Below are 23,220 nucleotides of genomic sequence, written 5' to 3'. Positions count from 1 at the left end.
CCCCTCCTCTATGGCAGCGCAGTAGACTCTGGCTTTGTGCCAGAATCTACTGCACCTGCGTAGGTTTCCGGGAACATGGCGCCCATGCCTTATGTCCAAGCTCACTCTACTGCACTAGCGCAGGTCTCCGGGAACATGGCGCCCGTGTCTTATGCCCGGGGCCAACTCTACTGCACATGCGCAGGTCTCTGGGAACATGGTGCTCACGCCATGTTCCCGAGGCCAACTCTACAGCGCATTTGCAAATCACCAAGAAAATACCCACTGCACCTTTTTAGCCGGTGATTAAAGTCTGCAGAACCGGCCTACATGGGACTCTGAAAAGGTAAGTATAATAATTATATGGGTGCAGGCTGTGCGGTTTGGACCTGTGTGCACCCATTACAGAAATGCCAATGACTATATAGAAGTTCAAACAGGCCACATCTTATGGCAGCACATGGCAGATTCTGTTAATTTGAAGCTATGAAGAAGGAATCCTATTTTCAGACTGTAGAATAACACAGACAAAAGGAATTGTTTGCATTCTATTTGTTAATATTTATATTGCAATAACCAAAATGACTTTGATTCCTCACCAGGCCGCCCTGCCATTTACTCACAATGTGGACCTACAGTGGTTGGTTGAGTGGAATGCTGTCCTGGTCAATAGTCATTACGATGTAAAAAGTCCTTCTCACGTCTGGATATTTGCACAGTCGGTAAAGGACCCGTGGGTACTATGCCTATTCACATTTCTTAGACAGGAGAACCTACCAAAGCATTGTCCTACAGCCCTTAGCTACTCCTGGCCATACGCTTTTACCAGACTGCAGCTTCTCATGCCGTTAGTGGACCCTAAGTAAGTAAGAGCTTTCTGTATTTTTAGCATATTTAACATAATTAATTGACTTCTGTATTTAAAATCTTAAATTCTTAGAATTATAATTAGCATTTATTTATAGGGCGCCACAAAGTTCTGCCTTTCCGTAAAGAGGAAAGAATACAAACAAGAAAACATTGTGACTAAAGGAAATGACCTGCATGCATATACATATGTAAACATAAATATTATTTTGGTAAAGTCAATAAATACAGTTTAAAGAATTTCTCTTAAGCCGCATACACACTTAACGATATGCTCCATGAGCGATATCGTTAAGTTTTTCCCCTGCATTGCCGGGCTCAATGTTGTTAACGACATTGAGCATACACACTGAACGATATTGTGCACGATATCGTTCAGTAACGGCACCCTCCCTCATCCCCTGTACTTGATATCGTCAGGTTGCCCTGCAAGTACAGACGATGAAAGACATCATTAACGTTCCGCGAGAACATGCATTGTTAATGATGTCATGCATACACACTGGACAATATTGAACACATAGAACGATAACGATATCGTTATAGTTCATATAGTCCAACTTATCGTCTAGTGTGTATGCGGCATTATTAAATGCTAACAGGATGTGGAATATAAAAGCTGGCATTATAGTGTACTGATATTTTTCCTAGTTCAGGACATTCTATATGGAACATGTTGTTTTATATTCTACATAAAGCCAAGGTGTATCTGTATTTATATTGAGGAAAGGATGCCACATTGAGAATACAGATCATCAATTCACCAGGAACCAGTGACTGCAAGGAGCTACTTTGTGATTGATAAGTTTAATCTTCATGAATATTGGTTTAGTTCACAATATGGCTACCTCCACCCTTTATAGATCTGTATATGTTTATTAACATAATGCATGATGTGAGGGATATAGTGCTATATGTTGCTGCAAGCCAAAATGGTATCTACAAAAACACTCTTTGTGCCAAATTGGTGGTAGCAAAATTGATGTAATAATAGTTCTGGAGTCAAGAAGATGGTCCTCAACGATTGGAGTAAATATCTCACAGGCTGTTATGGAGGACCCTGTGCCAGCACCGCCCCCTAAACCTGTGATGTCATGACCTCACGTCTAGGCGACGAGGCCGCCGTCTCTGGGAAGTAGAGCACTGCCCAGAGCTTCACAGGCCACATGCAGGTTGTCATGGGGAAGCTATGGTGTTGTCCCCAGAGCCCTGCACCCTTCGAAATGGCCCTGAATTTTCATATCTGTAAAATGAGTATGTACTAAAGCCATGGCTGCCCGTCACTTAGATCCTGACGTAATGTGTCTGGTTGTAAACAAGGTTAAACTTGGCCAAAAAAGTGTCTTGCTACCCCTGATGCTTACTCTTGAGCAGATAAATTGATATTTAACAGCAATTCCTCAAATGAAGTGTTGTATAGTCTTCTACAGCAGTATTTCCTGCTAAAACAAACATTTCTCCCCATTTGGGTCATAAATGTCACCCTGCCATCATTAATGTTGTTACTACAGCAACCTATTTATATAAGGTCTTAAGAGTGAACCCTCAAACCTATATACACAGTTTACAAATGTCGTTAAAACGTCCTGACTTGTTATAGACTGTCATTCAGACTTTTTCATTTTGCCGTAGTGCATAAATAAATGTTAGCTTTTGTCTTCCACTTCAGAATAATGTGTTATGTTTTGTTTTTTTTTAAATATATTTACAGTAGTCCTATTAATGCAAAGAAAACCAGTACAGCCGGCAGCGGAGACAACTATATTACACTGTGGAGGAACTATCTTATTCTCTGCTTTGGAGTGGCCAGACCCAGTATTATGAGCCCTGGTCACTTACGAGCATCAACTCCAGAGATCATGGCAACGACTCCCGATGGCTCAGTCAGCTATGATAACAAGGTACAGTAGGACATTGTCTTGTACATACCTTTTATACACTTTACTCACCCTATTATTCCAAGTGCCAACATATTACACAGTGCTGTAGAATCAGAAAATTTAGTCACTCTAGTTCCTGCCCAAGTGAAACTTAATCCCAATTCCCTACACACATTCACTAGGGTTAGCTTAGTCGAATGCTAATTGAATTCACCAGTGTATTTTTGGGCCATAGTAGATAACCTTCACGGACACGGGAAGAACATATATGAGTTCATGAGGAATGTGTTCTTCATTTCTAGGTTATAGGAACCCCTTCAGTTGGAGTTCTACTGAAGCAGCTGGTTCCTCTGATGAGGCTGGAGACTATAGAAATCACAGAATCTCTGGTGCTGGGGTTTGGTAGAACCAATGCTTTGGTGTTCAGGTATGGTAAATAAAGGGAACCAAACTCTAGATGATAGACTTTAAGTGATTATTCTATTGTATTTGTTACTATTTGGTCAATTCATACTTAAGAGGATTTTCCCCCTGGATACAATGTTAATTTATTGATGGGACTGGGCAGGGGATGGGGACTGGGCAGGGGATATCTTCCTCTGCCTGTCTCTGAGCTTCAGCACGTCTGTTCCCTGTGGAGACAGCATCACCCCAAAAAAATGTTAGCCTACATTAGACACATTACAACTTCATTAAAAGTGAGCTCACGCAGATTGAACACATGCTAAAAATGCCGGAATAAATATATAATTAATTAGGGAGCAGGTACAATCATGCCTTCCAATACTTTGTACTTTTCAACATTCTAACCACGTGTGTACACAAAATGGCGTCTGTGCAATAATGCAATCTTTTCTTGCCGTTACCTATCCAATGCAAACATCTCACAACTTTTCATAGCAATTCTACAATATAAATAGCATACATAAGAGAGAAATCTTGTAGCGGAGCCTCACAAGAACCACCGCCTGTCTGCGCCAGACGTCACTCCAGCGTGTCTCTAGCTTGTCTAGCTTGATGATCGCACGCCGGGTGGCCGCCTGCGCACCTTGCGGTATGCCTCAATTTTGATGCAGTTGGTCACGTATGGCACCGTCCCATCCTGCCAACGATCCATTACCTCTGTGGGGATACGTAGCTCATGTCGGCTGAAACTGGCAGCTCTCATAATGGCCACTATTTAAAAGAGCTGGTGAGCTAATATTGGCTGTTACACTGGTCTACATGAAAATGGCGGTTATATGCAGTGTGTGGTTTTTAACAACATTGGCCCTCTACTTTGAATAGTGCAGCCATTTTAGCAAAGGTTTAAAAACACATCTCTGCAAATCACCAATAAAAGTTATGTCAACATTAAACCCTTTCTATTTGATGAAGCTATAGTCTGCTCTATGTACTAACTACACCAAAAGAAATAATTATCTCAGTAATGAAGTGTGACCATTCCAAGGTTTATGTGGAGTTTGTCTAATTAAACTACATAAATTTGTACTTACGAAAAGTAATGCTGTATCAAGTGTGTTCCGAAGTACCTTTCCCGCAGCAAATCTGGTGTTCCGGCCACATCCTCAACACTGAGTTCGTCCCTTGATACCCGCTCTTTTATCACAATGTTGTGGAACACTGCATGCTCTGTTCTATGAAATCCAAACGCATACAATGGGCCTTCCACAACCCAAAGGCCTGTTCTATGACCTAACTGGTAGTATGTGTGGCATTCTAGTAAAACTCTTCATCTGTGTTTGGTAACATCAGAAGTCATGTGTGACCATGGTAAATATAACAAAAAAATAATGACACAATTATAGCAAGTGCAAAAAATACAGGGAAAACTCAAGCCACAGTATATTTACCCAACAACCACGATCTCCGTCAGACATTTTCCCAATTTTTTTGATTGTGCGCACTAGGACTTTCCTTTGGACTGAGCAAGTTGACGATTATCACTGCTAACACGTGTTTTCTTTATAGCTTCCACTTCTGAATCAGACCCATTCTCTTGATACTCTGCACACGCTCAGGCCTTGCTCCATCTTAGACAACAGAGGTCAATGCAATAACCTTCGTATTAGGGGAATTCCTGTGTATATTCAGGGCATGGGAATGAACTAATTACCTCACAAAAATCTTCAATAAAATAATAGAGGCTGATCCTGATAATGTCATAATGTTTGACCAAGCTCATTGGGCTCTCCATGCATGGGGTCTCCAGAGTAAAGCTCCTCGGGAGATCATACAGTCCGTGAAGAGATCCATAGCAAGGCTGGAAAACTGGAGGCTCTCAAATACAATGGCGTCACAATTTACATTTAAATTTCCTGACCTCTCCTGGAGTACTCTACAACAACAAAGACTCCTTAAGCCACTTTCTGATGTCCTCAAACAAAATGACATCAAATTTCAATGGGGCTTCATGTAATTGTCGCCACACTTCTCTTCAGGACCCTGTGAGCTTGCCAAGTTTTGCGAGACTTTAGACTTGGGGAAGTCATACCTTCCTTATAATTATGGGGACTTTCCTAGCACTCCATAATCTCAGATCTGATGGCTCCATCCAGGGCTGTCTCTTCCATTGGGCTTTCTGGGCAGTTGCCCAAGGGCCCGAAGCTTAAAGGGGCCCGCCAACCCACCCACCTGCAGCCGCGGCCAGTTGGTACATTTTTTATATTTTTAAATCACTGTATTCCATATCATAGTATGATATGGTATTATTGCAGCAATAAGCCCCGTCATACTGAGATTTTGTCATGTTATAATTATAGGATTGCGCAGTTATTTGATATTATTGCAGCAATAAGCCCCGGGACAGTGTGAGAGACATGACTGCTCATACATGGCAGCCTATCTCCAGTGCTGCAGCTGCTGTGGAATATTTATTTACTTGTGGGGATCTAAAGGTTTCATTTTTTGAAAATTTGATTTTTTCCCATGAATGGGTGGGTAGGGGCCCCAGTGCATTGCTTTGTCCAGGGCCCACACTGCTGTTAAGACAGCCCTGGCTCCATCTACCCCTAATTGTTTGAAATTGTGGTCAGGGTGCATTTTATCGTTTTAGAATCGTGCAGAGCACGGTGCCCAGCTGAAATAGCCCATCGGTAAGGCTTGGTTACTTTGCGGGCCATCCGCATAGTAACTATGGTTCCTGTTATTCATAAAAGCTTTTGCCGTTACTGGATATGCACATGCAACCCTTGAAGTATAACAGGTTATATGGCAGGTTGCCCATCAATGGCTTTTAAACTCAATGATCAGAAACATAAAGCAGTGTATTTAGTAAATGTTTCAGGAAAACAAAGCATTGAAATAAAGTTGTCTAAAGGTGTAGGCCCATCTAAAAATAGAATAAGCATGGTCTTTGCTTGAATTTATTCTGTACTTATGTGTTATTCTTTGCTCTTCAAGATTTTGCTATATATATATTTATATATATATATATATATATATATATATATATATAATCTATATCTATCTCAAACAGAGCAGGCCGGCACTCAATTAGAATAAAATCACAGCTTGCCTCGGTGCCTCCAGCCACAAGATACAATCAATCCAAATCCAATAGTGGCACTCGCAGGGCTAGTCATCCAAAATACAGACTGTGTACTAACACCAAATCATCAACCTGTATACACGTGTGTCAGGTCAACGTTTCCTTTTTATTAATTACTGTCATGAAGAAATTTTTGTAATAAAAATTAAACTTTGACCTGACACACGTGTATACAGGTTGATGATTTGGTGTTGGTACACCGTCTGTATTTTGGATGACTAGACCTGCGAGTGCCACTATTGGATTGTGTGTGTGTGTGTATATATGTATATATATGTATATATATATATATATATATATATATATATATGTGTGTGTGTGTGTGTGTGTAAATGTACTGTATATAAAATTTTTATGGGAAAATAGCTTTTTATATATGTTTTGTTATAGGGAGTTAGTGGAAGAACTTCATCCGCTAATGAAAGAAGCTTTGGAACGGAGACCAGAGGTTTGTCTGGAAATTGAGGTCTTTATTTCGATAATGCAATGTGTGCGCAGTCCAAAGAGACTACAGCTTAACCTCTAAAATGAAGAGAAATTGTCTCATATGTAATAGCCTGTGGGTTGCGGGCAGTAGTGATATTTCACAGATGTATCCACTAGATTTAAAGCAAAATTGACCTGATTTTGCCATAAAAATAAATAAAAAATGCCACTTTAAATCTACTGGATAAATTGCTGAAATCACTCCACTGGTGGCAATTTTGCAGAATGTTACATATGGGTCATTGTCTGAAATGATACAGGCACAGATGTACAGGTGGGTAGTGCCTCTCTCCTCATCTTCTAGTTCTGTAAATAGGAACAAGATCGAACCTATGGGCAGTTATCAACTGCAGTATGCATTACTTTGTATTTCTATTTATGACCATATTGGATATTTGCTCTTAATGGTGACTTTATGAGCCTTTTAGTGGGGAGGTAATATAGATCTATTTGGTTTCCTGCACATGGGATAACGTGGGTTCATGCTAAGTGTGTTTTGGGCCCATTATAAGAGAAAGACTAAGCAAGATATTATCCTGAAACACAAGAAAGAAATCCCCTCTAACTGCAGTTATCGATTGATAACTGCCAGTCAGTTAGCGCACAGATCCGTAAACTTATCACGGATCCTGTGCGTTAATGCATATATTCAGGTGAATGAGGGAGGCTATTTGAATAGCCCTGTGCGTTAAAGCCCCGAGATACTCCCGTTAATTACCCACGGTAATTAGCTGTGGGTGTTTGAATATCCCCCTGAGCCTAAATACCAAGACAAGTATTTGCCACTTTCCCAGAGGTAAAATGTGCTCTACAGATGTGTCCTCATACATTTTGCTTCACATGGTGCAATTGTTGTGCTGCGCACGTTTTCCTAAATTTTGCTACTTTTTCCTCAATTTGGCATCTTAATTCTCATATAGGGCCTGATTCTGAGGTGGTGGGAGTAAAGCAGAAAAAGGGTAAATACTGGCTGCTTTTATTTAAAAAAACAAACAAACATTTTTGTTATTGTAAGCAGCACAATACAGTCGCAGAAAGGTTACTTCTTTTTTTTAATTTTATTTACATGGGTAACAGAATCATATATGATCAATACAGTGCATGGAAAACTCTTTGGTAATAACAGTTCATTGTGTAATCGATGGAGATAACAAGCACATATGGAGAATAATAGAATAATGGGGGGCAGGGGGAGCTGTGCGGACTCCATCTATAAGAAAAACAAAAGAACCCCTAAGGAGTCGCCATAGTCACCTGAGATAACTAGTTATTAATAATTATAGGAGGATCGGCAGAGAGGATTCTTTGTTCATACCACCAGGGAGAGTAGTAATATAGCTTTCCCAAGTGACAACATTAACCGTTCCTTATATAAGGAGGTTTTCAACCAATCCACATTAAAAATATGGAATAGTATATTTTGAAAAAATGATAAAGATGGCGGTGTAGCGGTAATCCACTTTTGTAATATAGCCGCGCTAATAGCCAATAATAATTTCTTAAAATCCCTTTGAAACTCGTGAGTCGTAGGAGTCATTCCCAAAAAATAGCCCACTCTGTACAGAAAGGCACATAGTTATCTAGGTGATTTAGAGAACATCGCCTCAAACATGACGAAGGAGAGGACTTGTCCAGAAACAGTGTAGGAGGTTTGCCTGTGGGGTGTGGCCACACAGACAATTATGTGATTTCCAAAATATTGTGTGGAAAAAGAGTGAGATTCTATGGTGCACTCAGTGAGTTGATAAATTCTGTTATTTTTAATTACTGATTTTTTTTGTATATAATGTTATTAAAACATAGCTTTTATTACTTTATTTATAAAAGTTTAGAGAAATACTTCTATTTTCTCTAACACAAATAGATTAAATTAAAATAAAGTCAAGAAGAACTGTGCTTAAAGTATAGAAACAGTGTGAATTAAAATTACTTTAAAATGTATGCCTTGCCAAAGGTACATAAAAATGATAAATGCCCGCCGGGAAGACCAATTGTGACAGGCATTGGAAGTTTTACGTAAAACGCGAGTTGTATACGTGGATACTTGCCTATGGAAATTTATAACTGAATTGCCATCCTACGTAAGAGATACTATGGATGTGCTGAATAAGTTGGAAGATTTGAACATAACTGAAGATACTTGAATTTGTACCTGCGATATAGAATCGCTGTACACAAGTATCAATCACAACATTAGAATGCAAGCTATTGAATATTTTTTTTAAATGGAGAGAAAAAATGACCATAATCAATTTATTTGCCAGTTGTTTGAATTCATCCTAACAAAGAATTACTTTGTTTTGAATGAACAGTTCTTCCTACAGACCCGAGGTACAGCAATGGGAACTACGTGTGCACCAACGTACACGAATCTGTACCTCGGGTGGTGGGAGAAAGAACATGTTTTTAATGAACACCTGGAAAGCTTTACAAAACATATAAACGCATGGTATCGCTACATAGATGACCTTCTATTAATTTGGGAAGGTCCACAAGATCTATTTGTAGAACTTTTAAGAAATTTGAATAACAACCCTTTTAACCTCAAACTCACGATGGAGATGAGTCAGGAACAAATCACATTCCTTGACTTAACAATAAAAATAGCTGGATCTGGAAAACTGACTAAAGATATGTTTCGCAAACAAACAGCAACGAATAGTATTCTACATTTTGAGAGTTCTCATTAATTGGCCAGAAGATATAGCATCCCCAAGGGAGAGAGATGTTAAGAATACGAAGAAACTGCTCAGATATGAAAACCTTTGAAATTAGATCAAAATAATTGGAGGAACGCCTGATGGCTAGAGGCTACAGCAAAAGAAGTATCAAAAGAGCGTATAAAGATGCAAAAAAGGAAAGATAGAGGAGATCTATTAAAACCAAAGAGAGAATCATATGAGCAATGACAAATCTAGATTTGTGGGAACATACTGTAATCAGTGGAAGGACATTCGAGAAATACTTCAAAAACACTGGCATGTGCTACTTACGGATGAAGAATTAGCTGAACAAATAGGAAACCAAATAAGCATCAGTTGGAGAAAATCCTCAAGATCAAAGATAAATTAGTACACATATATTATTATATATATATATATAATTATATTTTTTTATTTTTGTTTTTCAAAGCACTATCTTTCACTAGACAGGTATTATACATGATATTTATATTTTTTATATTTTTTTAGGAAATATAGAATTTAGGTAGTATGGCACAAAATATTAAGGTTATATTTACATTTATAAGTATCACAGTAATAATTTTAATTTGAAAATCACAAGGTCATAAGAAGTATTCTTATAACACAATATAATTTTATCACATAACTTCTACTCAGCACAATAAGTATATAAATAATTTATAATCCTTTAGGGCAGGGGTGGGGAACCTTTTTTCTGCCGAGAGCCACTTTGAGATATATAACAATATTTCGGGCCCAGTGCAGGCCACAGCCCCTCCATGTGATGTCACAAGGGGCAGGGGCCACAATTGCCGGTGATTACAGCAATGCCTGGAGCATCCTGAGGATGCCCTGGGGGGAGCTGTAAGGACAGTGGTGTGACCATCTGAAACGTTGTAAGGACGCTCCAGGTGGCACTGCTGCATAGATTCTGGCTGCAGGGTGCTATTTTAGGCACCCTGCTAGCCTCATCTGGCTCAGAGGGCCAGACCAAATGATTCCGAGGGCCTTATACAGCCCCCGGGCCTGAGGTTCCCCATCCCTGCTTTAGGGGATAATATAATACACTTAGGGGAAAAGGGGATTCAATGACAAATATAGTTTCATCAATGTTATAAGAACTGAGATATTAACATATAATAGAAACAATATCTTTCATGAAAAGGATTATTTTTTTAATTTTATTCGTTCCGAGATATTCCTATTAAAGATTAAATTAAGTAATATAATCACAAACCTATACATAAGTATATGATATATCTAATAAACCTAATATAATTTTGGGCGAAATGATAAGAATTACATTTGAATATGATATACATATACATGAACTTTGTGAAATAGTGATATATACAGTATGTACCTACTATCCAATGAATATGTAAAAGGAGAATAGATATCCAGCAGAGACACCCCCTAACTACGGTTGTTAGGAGAGAAGGGATAAAACTGTCATACGTGGCCTTCTCGGTTTGCCCTGAGGAAGCCGGATGTCCGGCGAAATGCGCAACGGCAGTACTGACCGCTGAGTCAGTCTTGTTAAAACACATGTTTAAATGAATGTCATATACACTAAAGTGTGGAGATAACAGGCGCATATATATCACGGCAGTAACTGTAAGGCAATAGCCGCCTTTAGTGCAGGACGTCGGAGCCCTGCCAATAGTACTAAGTGCAGAGGTGGATAACGAGAGCGGCTGTAACGGATAGTAAGAACGGCTATAGGGAGAGGTCCGAACAGCAATTTAGCTCAGTGAAGAGCTCCCGTGTTAATCCACATAGAGATCTACTTTCACTGGGACACTACAATACAAGTGTCTCCACATAATAACATACTTACCCCGTAGGGAGAATTATCCCAATGAACATAACAAAAATAAGGGGGCCCTGTGAATATATCAACTCTATCCTTTGTCAGAGGTAGGACAATAGGGAACCTAGCAGCGTTTGCTTTCACATATAGAACAGCCAGTAAAGTAGCAAAACATATTTATGAGATGCAACTGGCAACTTGGTACTGTATGTGCAAAATTGAAGAAGCAACAATGTTATTATAACATCAGTTAGTGAGACAATAACTACTAATGAAGAGACTTTCTAGGAGAGAAGTATCATTTGAATAACATAATATAATAGAAACTATTTTAAATAGATAACTCCCATTGGAGCGCCTTATATATAAATAACAGCTCTTCAATAAATACCTAATAAGATACTGACACAGAGGAGCTAAGTCATTGTAATACACACTTACTTTAAGCACAGTTCTTCTTGACTTTATTTGAATTTAATCTATTTGTGTTAGAGAAAATAGAAGTATTTGTCTAAACTTTTATAAATAAAGTAATAAAAGCTATGTTTTAGTAACATTATAAACAAAAAAATTCAGTAACTAAAACAACAGTATTTAACAACTCCCTGAGGGCACCATAGAATCACTCTTTTACTCCACAATGTTTTGGATTGTACGTTGTGAGAGAGGTGGCACAATACCCATAAGCAATTAATAAATGTTGGTGAAATAGAATAACACATAAATTGATGAAGCATCTATAGGGAAGGGAGTAGATAATTATTCATTATCAGTATCAATAGGGTCTGTGCGAGACCCGAATATCTTTTTTGAATACGTAATTATGTGATGTCACCATACCTGCCAGTGGGGCGTAAAGTAGGATCTGTGGAAAATATTGAAGAACATTTCCTGATATTGTGCTGCTGGTAATAAATATCTTGGTTACAAATCTGCTTATTTCATGTTATCTCAGGAAGTCAAGGGAAAAAGAGCTGCCATTCACTAACTCCCACATTAACCTGCATGTAATCTATTTGTTTTCTCATAAAAGCATAATGTAAGGAAACAGTATATAACTGGTGGGGATCTCAGCATCGTATCAGTCTGGATTATGCCGATCCTGGTCTGCGAGCCTTCCAGTAATGGCACTCACTGGCGTCACAAGGGGGTGCGGACCCGGGTGTCACCCGCCAAAAATGAAGAGCTATGTGCATTAAGATTATTATTATTCTACCATAAACTGCAAATAATTTATGGGTAGACCATAATAAGGGATTCCCTTTTACTGCCTGATTTATCTCAGCATCCTGCTCATGTAAGAAACTAATTAAAGTGCCATCCTGGAGAAATTGGTTCTCTAAAGACAAGTCAGTATATATATCGCTAATGTGTAACCAATCTGTATGGCACCATGACTAGAAGTCATGTGGAAAATGAATCCCCCCCCCCATTTGCTTTGGTTTGCTGTCATTTACCTTTCCATAAATATTTCTTACATTTTTGGTAGCTGAATACCCAAACAGGTTATATGAGACTGCCCAGGATAAGGGATTGTGTGTACTCCATAAAGGCTGAGAGATCCCTGGCGTCAAATTTAATCCCACAGATTTAGACATATTAACTTCAAGCCCAGAGTCAACTCCAGATTCACATAATTTATTTCAAATCTAAGATAGTGTCCCTGGTTCAGGCTATGTATATTAGTACACCATCAGCAAAAGCCGATAATCGGATTTCACATGTGCCTATGGATATTCTATTAAATAGAGGCGACGTCTGCAGTAATCTAAGGAGGGGATCAATGGATAGATTAAGTAACAAAGGCGAAAGCGGACATCCCTGACATGTTCCCCTATGCATGACAATCGGGGTTCCTAGTAATCCGTTTACAATCAGATGTGGTAGAAAGAGAATATAAATATTGAATAAGCTGCACAAAGGAGGGATGAAAGTTATGTTTTGCAAGCACCCTGTAAAGATGGGTTCATGCTACAGTATTAAACACCTTGTGTGTATCAAGACTGTGGGGTCTATTTACTAAGCAGTGTTAGGAGACAGAGTGAAAAGTGATAAGGTGCCAGCCAATCAGCTCCCAACTGTCATTTTTCAAACACAGCCTGTGAGATGACAGTTAGGAGCTGATTGGCTGGTACCTTATCACTATTCACTCTGTCTCTTAACACTGCTTAGTGAATAGACCCCTTAGAAGCATGCAGTTTGATCGAGGAGCTTGTGAATCTGCAACAACTGTCGCACTGACCTGGTGACAACCGCAAACAAAATGCATCTGATGGGGAGTTAATAAATCAGGAAGAATACACTGTAGCCTATTGCCCATTATTTTAGAAAATATTTTATAATTTGTATTTAATAGTGAGATTGGCTTATAAGAGTCCACAGACAGTGGGTCCTTTCCTGGCTTAGGAAATAATGTGGTTAAAGCATTGGTGAATAATGGATATCGGGGATTATCCCTGAATAATGTCCTATATAATTTTAAGATGTTTTTCAGTGATTTCATGACCTCTCAATATCCACAATCCTATACCTCCGCTGGGCGTCCAGGGTATTGTATTGCAAATAACCTTGGAAAAGTATTGGTACACCATGGGATATGGAGCAGTAAGATGCCCGCAAACATTCACCCAACCAGGACGCTTGAACGGTGGAGTCTTTACCAGATGCCCAGTGTGTTTCTTGCAGAAAAACTAGCTTAGAGCGTAATCTATGAAGGTGGTTTATCTCTTTTATTTCTTTGGACGGGGGAGTTGAGGCCCCCGACATTCCAGGATACAATATTCAGGGATGACTGCACGGATAGATAGAGACAGTATTGGTATTCCCAGTCTGCATATGTTTCATGTAGCCAACAAATACTGGACAGCTTAATTTGTACACTGCAATTTAGATCTGAGTTTGGACGCCCTCCTCTCATGTCTAATCTCTGCACGTTACATCTGCTCCACCTGCAGTGCAGCATGCTTTTACCTAGGTGCACAGGTACTTGCTCTTTTTTGCTTCACTCCCAATTCAGAATCAGAAAAATTACATTGGAAAGACCAATAAAGCGCTTGTTGTTTCCCTTCTATATATTAGTGGATGTACTCCTCCATTGAATGGGTGATTATATATCTGTAGTGCATCGGTGGCTGTGTACAGACGATATGTCTGCGAATGATGTCATTCAGTCATATCGCATCTGTCCTGTGGCACAGCCAGTGCAGATATATCAGCGTATCTGGCGGTGTGAACGGGCAACCCAGCGCCCACCCAGCTGCAGGTACTGTTAAGTGACTGACATATCAACTAGGCGGCCATTTTAAAATGCGCGCCAAGTTCTGATGTCGGCACAGACACATCGGCCGAGCGATTGGTAAGTGTGTATGCACTTAACAATTGTTAGATAGGCCCACCCGTCGTCCAGGTGTGTACCCAGCTTTAGGGTACAATATTGATGTTCAAAAACCATCCAGTTAATTGACTCACCTGAAACTGGTAATAAATGTGCAAATAATTTATATATCCAGTGGGGAGAGATCTATGATCTGTATGACCTTCTCCACCCCTTTTTTTGTGGAAATCTTCTAAGATCAATAGTACATATGCATAGTACAGTTCATTCCTGGATGGTTTTTGATAATTCAGGATCACAAAATATTGTGCAGTTGTTTACCCCTGTCGGACCGGTCTACTCCCTTATTACACTAGATTGTGTATTTTTTACTCAGGTTTGCTACTTTTTCCTGAATTTTGCATCTTGGGTCACTTATTCAGTGCTAGGTACTTAGGATTAGTGTTTTGCACTGACTATGGCCCGGATTCAATTACAGGCGAAAACTTAATTTTTGCCTATTGTAATTATCCCCGTATTCAATTACAAAGACTTTTCACCGGTGCGAAAAGTCTTTGTAAAAAAATGGGGATAAGTTTTCTCCAGTGTTTAGCTGGTGAAAAAAGTGCAGAATAGGGGTTTAGGGGTGCAGACTTAAAAATAAAAATAGCCTGCAGCCCTGGGAATGCCCCCTAAAAATAATGTGTGTTAAAAAAAAGTTTTAAAAAAAAATCGGGACACCCCAAAAAAATATATTACATTTTGGGGTAAATAAAAATAGGGAACACACTTCTAAAATAGCTAAATACAATCCAGAGGGGTTCCAAAGTATGCGGCAGGTGTTTTCTTTATGGCGGGTAGTAGCGGCAGGTGCATTTTTTGAACAATTTAAAAAAATAATTTTAGGGACTTAAAAATATGCTTGCACCCATTTTCATGTACCCCAAATTTGATGGGCATAGATATATATATATATATTTTTAAATTGTTAAATGCTATTCTTCATCATCTTCTCAAAGCCGCATCTATGCACCCGCCGCGGCTATTTAAAAACCCAAATTCCCTTCAGCAGGCAAATACCCATAGTGATCCCCCATGGCTGGACATCTTTAGGGGGGTCATTGGATGTTTTCCCGAAAATTCCCATTTTTTTTCGCCGGTCCCTTTTTCACGTCCTTTGAAATTGAATACGGGGAAAATTGGGCATGTGCGCGATACTTTTCCGCCTGCAAAACAGGCGAAGGAGGCGAAAAGTCTGAACTTTTCGCCTCAAATTGAATACGGGCCTATGTGGCAAAGTTGTTGCACACTAAACGGGACAACGTGATTTGAGGATAGGGCTGTGTGGACTAATCAATTTGCTAATCAACTACTTGTGCTGTACCCAGAACAAGAAACGTAGAGAGCGAAGAGACCTGCTGAGGTTACAGCTGTTACGGATATTTGAGTTACTGGCAGATGCCGGCGTTATAAGTGACAAGTAAGTTATTACCTGTTTTATTACATGCATGTTGAAAGACAATGGTTCAATTCAATTCAATGATCCTTCCTTTTTATTTATTTAGCACGAACGGCGCCTTAGAGAGAGACACCTTGGCTCTTGGCGCTTTGTTTTTGGAGTATGTGGACCTTACACGGATGCTTCTTGAGGCTGAAAATGACAAGGAAGTTGAAATTCTTAAAGACATTAGAGCGCATTTCAGTGCCATGATTGCCAATCTGATCCAATGTGTACCAGGTATGGTCACATTTTGGTGGGTGGTTATTGCAGTGCTGTAATGATGCTGAGTAGTGACTCCTGTGGCTGTAGAAGCTGTAGCTAGCACCTGGAGCCAGCAGCTGTCATGTGTCATTGGCACAGGATTACTGTAGTAGTGCACATAACAAATAAATCATAGCAGACTCAGATGGCATTCAGGATGTAAAGCCTAGCTATAGTACCTCTAAGGGGAGGGAAATGGAAACTCCTCGTAATGGTAAAAGCCTCATAGTGTCAATATGGAAAATGTTACATATTCTTAGATACTTGTAAAGTCTTTTCTAATGTACGTTTGTATTATGCTGGATCTACACACATTGCTTGAGCTGTATTACTTGCATGTTACTTGTAGTTCACCACCGGAGGTTCCTGTTCCCACAGCAAAGTTTGCGGCACCATCTCTTCATCTTGTTCAGCCAATGGGCTGGGCCCTTCAGCATAATGTTCACCCCCTTGGACCGCTACAGTGATCGGAACCATCAGATCACAAGATATCAGTACTGCGCATTAAAGGTGAATCTATTCTTCTTGCACACGGTTGACCTTGACATGTATTTGTCACTGTATGTATGAATATTATTGGTAATTTCTTTATATAAACCAGCTTATATTTTCCTTTAAGGAACCACAGATTACTTAGAGCAAGGTAGACAATCTATAGCTCTCCAGCTTAAGTGGAACTACAAATTCCATCAGGTCCTACAATCCAAGTAGTTCCAAAGCAGTAGGAGAGCAACAAGCTGCTACCTCAGCATTGCAAGGCACTTGCTAAATGCTTCCAAAGATACTGGATTTAAAAATAGGTGCAAAGGCGACCATGTACATACCAACAAAAATCAGGACTGTTAGAACTTTGAAAATGACTACCTCTCTCATTGGAATTCATTATGGCGTTCCTATTGCTATGATAACGTTCTTTCTCTCTCCTTATATTTCCCTGACCAGGCCATGTCTGCTGTTCTTTGCTGTGGACCTGTTTTCGACAATGTGGGTCTCTCTCCGGATGGCTATCTTTATAAATGGCTTGACAATATCTTGGCTTGTCAGGACATGAGGGTGGGTAATATTACATGCCGTATGCTAAATGATAAATAAAATTATATTCTATACTGAATGCAAACTTAGATAATAAGAATTACAGAGCTGTATCTGAATCATTGTTCTTGGTATGTGAGTTTTGTGCCTTATTAACACACTTCAAAGTATGAAGCCTGTCATGTCCACTCTTTTGTCGTACTACCCCACCACTAATCCCTCCTCCTACTCTCCTCTCCCTGTCACTTCACCCCACTGCCATCCACATCTCCCTGCGCACCTCCTACAGGTTTCCTATCTAGCTCAGGTGCCCACACCATCACTAAACTATTCATATCGGTCCCCCAAATTAATCTCACCTCCAGGTTACAGCAACCCAGATAATCTTATTCACATTTCCCCCACAATCGCTATCTCTCTATCTTGTGCCCTCAGGAATGCCAGGTCAGTCTGTAATAAACTGGTCCCCCACCCATGACCTATTCATCTCCAACTCCCTACATCTTCTAGCCATTAATGAAGCCTGGATTTCACCATCTGACACTACTTCTCCTACTGCTCTCTCCTCTGGGGGGCCTCACCTTCTCCCACACCCCCCGGCCTGGGGGTCGTCATGGTGGTGGTGTTGGGGTCGTTCTATCCGCCAATTACTCCTACCAGCTAATACGCCTCTTCCAACCAGTAAACCTCAGAGTAGCTGTCATTTACCGTCCCCCTGGCTCTACCTCCAAATTCCTTGATAATTTCGCTTCCTGGCTCCCTCACTTTCTCTCCTCCATTATCCTAGGTGATTTTAATATTCCAATTGACATTCCCACAGAATCCTCTGCCGCTAAACTCCTTACCTTCACCTCTTCACTCGCCCAATGGACCTCGTCACCCTCCCATGCGAGTGGGCACTCACTTGACCTGGTCTTTACTCACCATTGTGATATCTCTGATTACTCCAATTCCACTCTCTGACCATCACCTTCTCTCTTTTAACTTATCCCTCTCTCCTTCTCCTCCTAAGGCTACCATTACTAAGCGTAACATTGAGGCTAGTGACACTGTTGCTTTTTCCTCTCTACTGGACTCGCTTCATTCACCTATCCCTTCTCTCTCCAGTCCTGAACAAGCCACTTCTCTGTACAATGCCTCCCTTACTTCTGCTCTTAACTCCGGCAATAACTACTCACCCTCGCAGATCCACACCACAACCCTGGCATTCCAAATGAACCAGATACCTGCAGAAGTGTTTAAGAACTGCTGAGCGCCAGTGGAGGAAATCGTGCTCTATGTCTGACTTCCTCCATTTCAAATTAATTCTCTCATCCTACAGTGCTGCCCTGTCCCTCTCCAAACAATCATATTTCAAGAACCTCATCTTCTCCCAGTCCTCAAACCCCCGGCGTCTCTTTGCCACTTTCAACTCCCTCCTCTGCCCTTCTCCTCCTCGCCTCCCCTCCTTGCTCTCTGCCCTTGACTTTGTCACCTACTTTACATCTAAAATTTACTCCATACATGAGGACACCTTATCCAATTAGACCCTCAGCACCCTCAGCAGTCCTGCCCCTCCTTTCCCTGACCACCCCTCCCCTTCTGTCTCACCAACTCTGACATCCTTCTCCCCTGTTTCTGGAGAGGAAGTCATGGCCCTCATCCGGTCCTCCCCTCCTTCCACCTCCCCCCATGACCCTATCCCTTCCCTTCTCCTCTGTTACCTGTCTCCCTCTGCCTGTTCCCATCTTGCCACCTCCTCAATCACTCCCTATCATCTGGCACTGTCCCTTCTGCATTTAAACATGCCCTTGTCTCCCCCATTCTTCAAAAACCTACCTGTGATCCTAACATATTCTCCAACTACCGACCCATCTCTCTCCTCCCTTTTGCTTCCAAACTCCTTGAGCGTATTGTTTACAACCGCCTTACCACCTTTCTTTCTTCCCACTCCCTCCTTGACTCATTTCAATCTGGCTTCCGTTCTCCCCACTCCACTGAAACTGCCCTCACAAAAATCAGCAATGACCTCCTTGCTGCCAAATCCAAGGGCCACTGCTTTCTGCTCATTCTCCTTGACCTCTCTGCTGCATTTGACACTGTAGACCTCCCTATCCTTTTGCAAATCCTTCACTCTCTTGGTTTACGTGCCACTGCCCTCTCCTGGCTGTCCTCCTATTTCTCTGATCGTTCCTTCTCTGTCTCCTCTCAGGACTCCTCTTCCCCCCCACTTCCACTAACAGTAGGAGTTCCCCAAGGTTCTGTTCTTGCACCTCTCCTTTTCTCCCTATATACGTCCTCTCTAGGTGAACTCATTAACTCATTTGACCTCCAATATCATCTCTATGCTGATGATACTCAGATCTACCTTTCCACCCCTGACCTCTCACCTTTGCTTCTTACTCGTATCTCCAACTGTCTCTCTGCTATGTCTTCATGGATGTCCCAGCTGATCATCTTCCCACCCTCTTCCATTACCTGACTTCCCACAATTTCTTTATCTATTGATGGCACAACTATCTCCTCTATCCCCACAGTGCGCTGTCTTGGAGTTATCCTAGACTCCTCTCTTTCCTTTAAACCACACATTCAGCACCTCTCGCAGTCCTGCCGCTTCCACCTAAAAAATATTTCCAGGATTAGACCCTTCCTCACCCAGGATGCCACTAAAACCCTCATCCACTCACTGGTCATCTCCAGATTGGATTACTGTAACCTTCTCCCAGCTGGCCTCCCAGTCTCCCACCTTTCTCCACTACAATCAATGCTGCTGCTCAGCTCATCTTCCTCTCCAGACGTTCTACATCTGCTTCCCCTCTCCTTCAAGCCCTACACTGGCTCCCCTTCCCTTTCAGATGCCAATTCAAGGTTCTTATACTCACCTACAAAGCCCTCACTAAATCCTCCCCCACATACATTTCTGACCTTCACACTCCCGCCCGTCCACTTTGCTCAACAAATGCATGCCGCCTCTCTTGCCAACTGATTACTTCCTCCCAATCCCGCCTCCAAGATTTTGCCCGTGCTGCTCCCTACCTTTGGAACTCTCTCCCTCTCCCTATCAGACTCTCCACCTCACTGCATATTTCCAAACGGGCTCTCAAGACCCACTACTTCATCAAGGTCCTTCTCTAATCCTAACCCACATAATACTCACTCCTCCTTATCTTCCCCTTCTTCCCTTAAAATATGACCAAGAACGAGCAGGTTTGGGAATCGTGAGAGGGTACCAATGTAAAAGGGCTAGAGAGGGATTTAGAGGCAATGTGAGACATAAAACTTCCTGTAAAAGGGAAAATACTTCTGTCCAAAAAGGGCGTAAAGAGGGGCAGTCCCAAAAAATATGAAAAATCATACCACCATAGTGGCATAAACGCCAGCAAAATTTAGAAACCGTAGGCCATATCCCATGGGGTGTCCAACCTTTCACCTTCCCTGGGCCACATTAGAAGATGAAAACTTGGTTTGGGCCGCACATAAAATAAAATAACAGTAACGTAGTAGTAGTCCCCCCCTTGTAGTGCCCCCAGTAGTAGTAATCCCCCCCCCCTTGGTAGTGCCCCCATAGTAAACCCCCCCTTGGTAGTGCCCCCATAGTAATCCCCCCCTTGGTAGTGCCCCCATAGTAATCCCCCCCCTTGGTAGTGCCCCCATAGTAATCCCCCCCCTAGTAGAGAGAGTTAATTAAAAAAAAAAAAAAAAAACAACACTTACCTGAAACTCCCGCTCCTGGTCCCGACGCTTCCACCGGCTCCTCTGGCTGCTTTGCATTATGGGAGAGACGTCGTCATGACGACGGCTCTCCCATTGCCCACTGCGGGAGCCGGAAGATGGCTCCCGCAGTGGGAGCAGCGGCAGCCGCTGAGAGTCTGACAGACTCTCAGCGGCTGCTGATTACAGCAAACACAAAGCTGCCGGCTCCGGCGGCTGTGTGTTTGTGCTGTGTAGCGCTGACCGGACTCCGTCCGGTCAGCGCTACACACGCGGTGCAGTCTGTGTCACTGTGACACAGACTGCACCAGCCCGCATGACGCTGCGGCCCGGGGGGCACATGGCACCCTGCCCCCCGGCCCAGCCCGCCACTGGTGATTACGCTGGCGGCACAGTGAATGAAGGAGAGCGTGGGGGCGTGGTCTGGGGGCGCCGGGACTACAGTGAGCAATCCCGGAACAGCGGGACATATCGTGAATGTCCCGCTGAATTCGGGACACTTGAGAGGTATGCGGGCCGCATTACGAGCCGACCTGGGCCGCATGCGGCCCGTGGGCCACGGGTTGGACAAGCCTGATCTAGATAGCCTATTTAGAATTTGGTCTGGTGGTGTTTGGAGCATGGAGGGGCCAGTATTAAATTGAGCTATCCAGTGATGAAGATAATAAAACCAAGCTGATGGGCCCAATTCAAATTTGGCACATAAATCAGAAAACGGTAAAATAGAGGACGGGGAAAGAAAATCTGCTAGGGACTGAATACCTAATTGCATCCAGTAAAACATGTGGAGATTGGGAAACAAATTATCTAATGCTTGGAGTGATATGGTCCTAGTAGGGAGAGTCATATTATAATGAGTTGGGAGCCTAACATCCCATATCTTTAGGGTATCAAGGGCAGACTTGGGAAATAATGGGGATTGTGGGCGTAGTTGTTTAGGTAACCATAGAAGGTCCGATAAAGGGAATTCTTGAAAAAGGGTACGTTCTAGGCCCACCCAGGGCTTAGTGTGGGGGGGGGAGGGAGAAACCAATCACACAGCTGAGAAGGGAGGGCAGCTTCATGGTACGTAGGTAGGTCAGGGAGATTGAGTCCTCCTTGTTGTCTAGAGCGTATCATACGGTTATTCTAGGAGCTTTGTGTTTCCATACATACTGTAGGACGTCATCAGTTTCCGCATTTGTTGTAACATTTTACAGGGTATTGCGTATGGTATAGCACAGAACAGGTACATCTGTTTGGGCAGTAACATCATCTTGAATGCCGCTAGACGGCCTAGCCAGGAGACCTCATGATTCATCCAAGCAGTGGTTAAAGTTGTCAACTCTATCAGCAGAGGGGCGTAATTAACAATGTGAACATTACTAATAGAGGAGGGGATAGAAATGCCTAGGTAGGATAGGGAGGAGTCCTTCCAAGAAAAAGGAAAACGTCCTTTCAGGGATTGAAGGATTGTAGGGGGAATGTTGATAGGTATAGAGCTTCCGTTTTAGTTGTATTCAATTTGTAATAGGAAGCAGCTCTATAGTTGTTTAAAATATTGTGGAGGGGAATCAACGAAGTCTCCGGGTCAGTCACAAACAATAAAACATCGTCTGCAAAGAGACACAATTTATGAGGTGTTACCTACTGAGAGACCAGGGAAATCAGTGTATGAGCGAATCATTTGGGCGAGGGGTTCTATAGCCAATACAAAGATTAGTGGGGAGAGAGGGCATCCCTGTCTAGTGCCGTTAGATATTTGGAAAGGTGAGGAAAGGAAGCCGTTGCTAAAAATCCGGGCTGAGGGGCCAGTGTAAAGAGCATTGATTGAGCTAAGGATATCGCCTTGGAGTCCAAACCTGTATAACACCTGGCGCATATAGTCCCAATGGAGTCTATCAAATGCTTTTTCAGCATCTAGTGATAAGAGGAGAAGTGGTTGTTTATTATGTGAGGCCCATTCCACCAGGTCCAGTAACGAAGCCCACCTGTATTGTCGGGAGCCTGACGTCCAGTAACGAAGCCCACCTGGTCAGGGTGTATTCACTTTGCATAGATTTTAATGTCTGTGTTAAGAAGTGCTATAGGTCTGTAGTTTTTACCGGCTTCGGGATATTCACAATTTGTGCCTCCACCATTTTGGCTGGAAATGAGCCAGTTTTAGAAGCCTCTAGATATAGCT

General features: G+C 41.9%; 1 protein-coding gene across 7 annotated transcripts in view; it reads left to right on the top strand.

Annotated features, from left to right (window-relative positions):
• Nucleotides 1-23,220, top strand: part of FRY (FRY microtubule binding protein) — a 345,271-nt gene that overhangs the window by 219,117 nt on the left and 102,934 nt on the right. For all 7 annotated transcript variants that reach the window (XM_088460246.1, XM_088460245.1, XM_088460242.1 and 4 more), the window contains exons 21-28: nucleotides 582-841; nucleotides 2,558-2,747; nucleotides 3,029-3,153; nucleotides 6,667-6,724; nucleotides 15,961-16,052; nucleotides 16,138-16,310; nucleotides 16,684-16,844; nucleotides 17,277-17,387. In XM_088460246.1, the coding sequence (XP_088316372.1) occupies nucleotides 582-841; nucleotides 2,558-2,747; nucleotides 3,029-3,153; nucleotides 6,667-6,724; nucleotides 15,961-16,052; nucleotides 16,138-16,310; nucleotides 16,684-16,844; nucleotides 17,277-17,387 (1,170 nt within the window). The remainder of the gene's footprint in view (nucleotides 1-581; nucleotides 842-2,557; nucleotides 2,748-3,028; nucleotides 3,154-6,666; nucleotides 6,725-15,960; nucleotides 16,053-16,137; nucleotides 16,311-16,683; nucleotides 16,845-17,276; nucleotides 17,388-23,220) is intronic.

Source organism: Taudactylus pleione, unplaced genomic scaffold, assembly GCF_031769625.1.
Source record: "Taudactylus pleione unplaced genomic scaffold, aTauple2 ptg000043l, whole genome shotgun sequence".
Lineage (NCBI taxonomy): Eukaryota > Metazoa > Chordata > Amphibia > Anura > Myobatrachidae > Taudactylus > Taudactylus pleione.
This window is presented reverse-complemented; position numbering and strand designations above follow the sequence as displayed.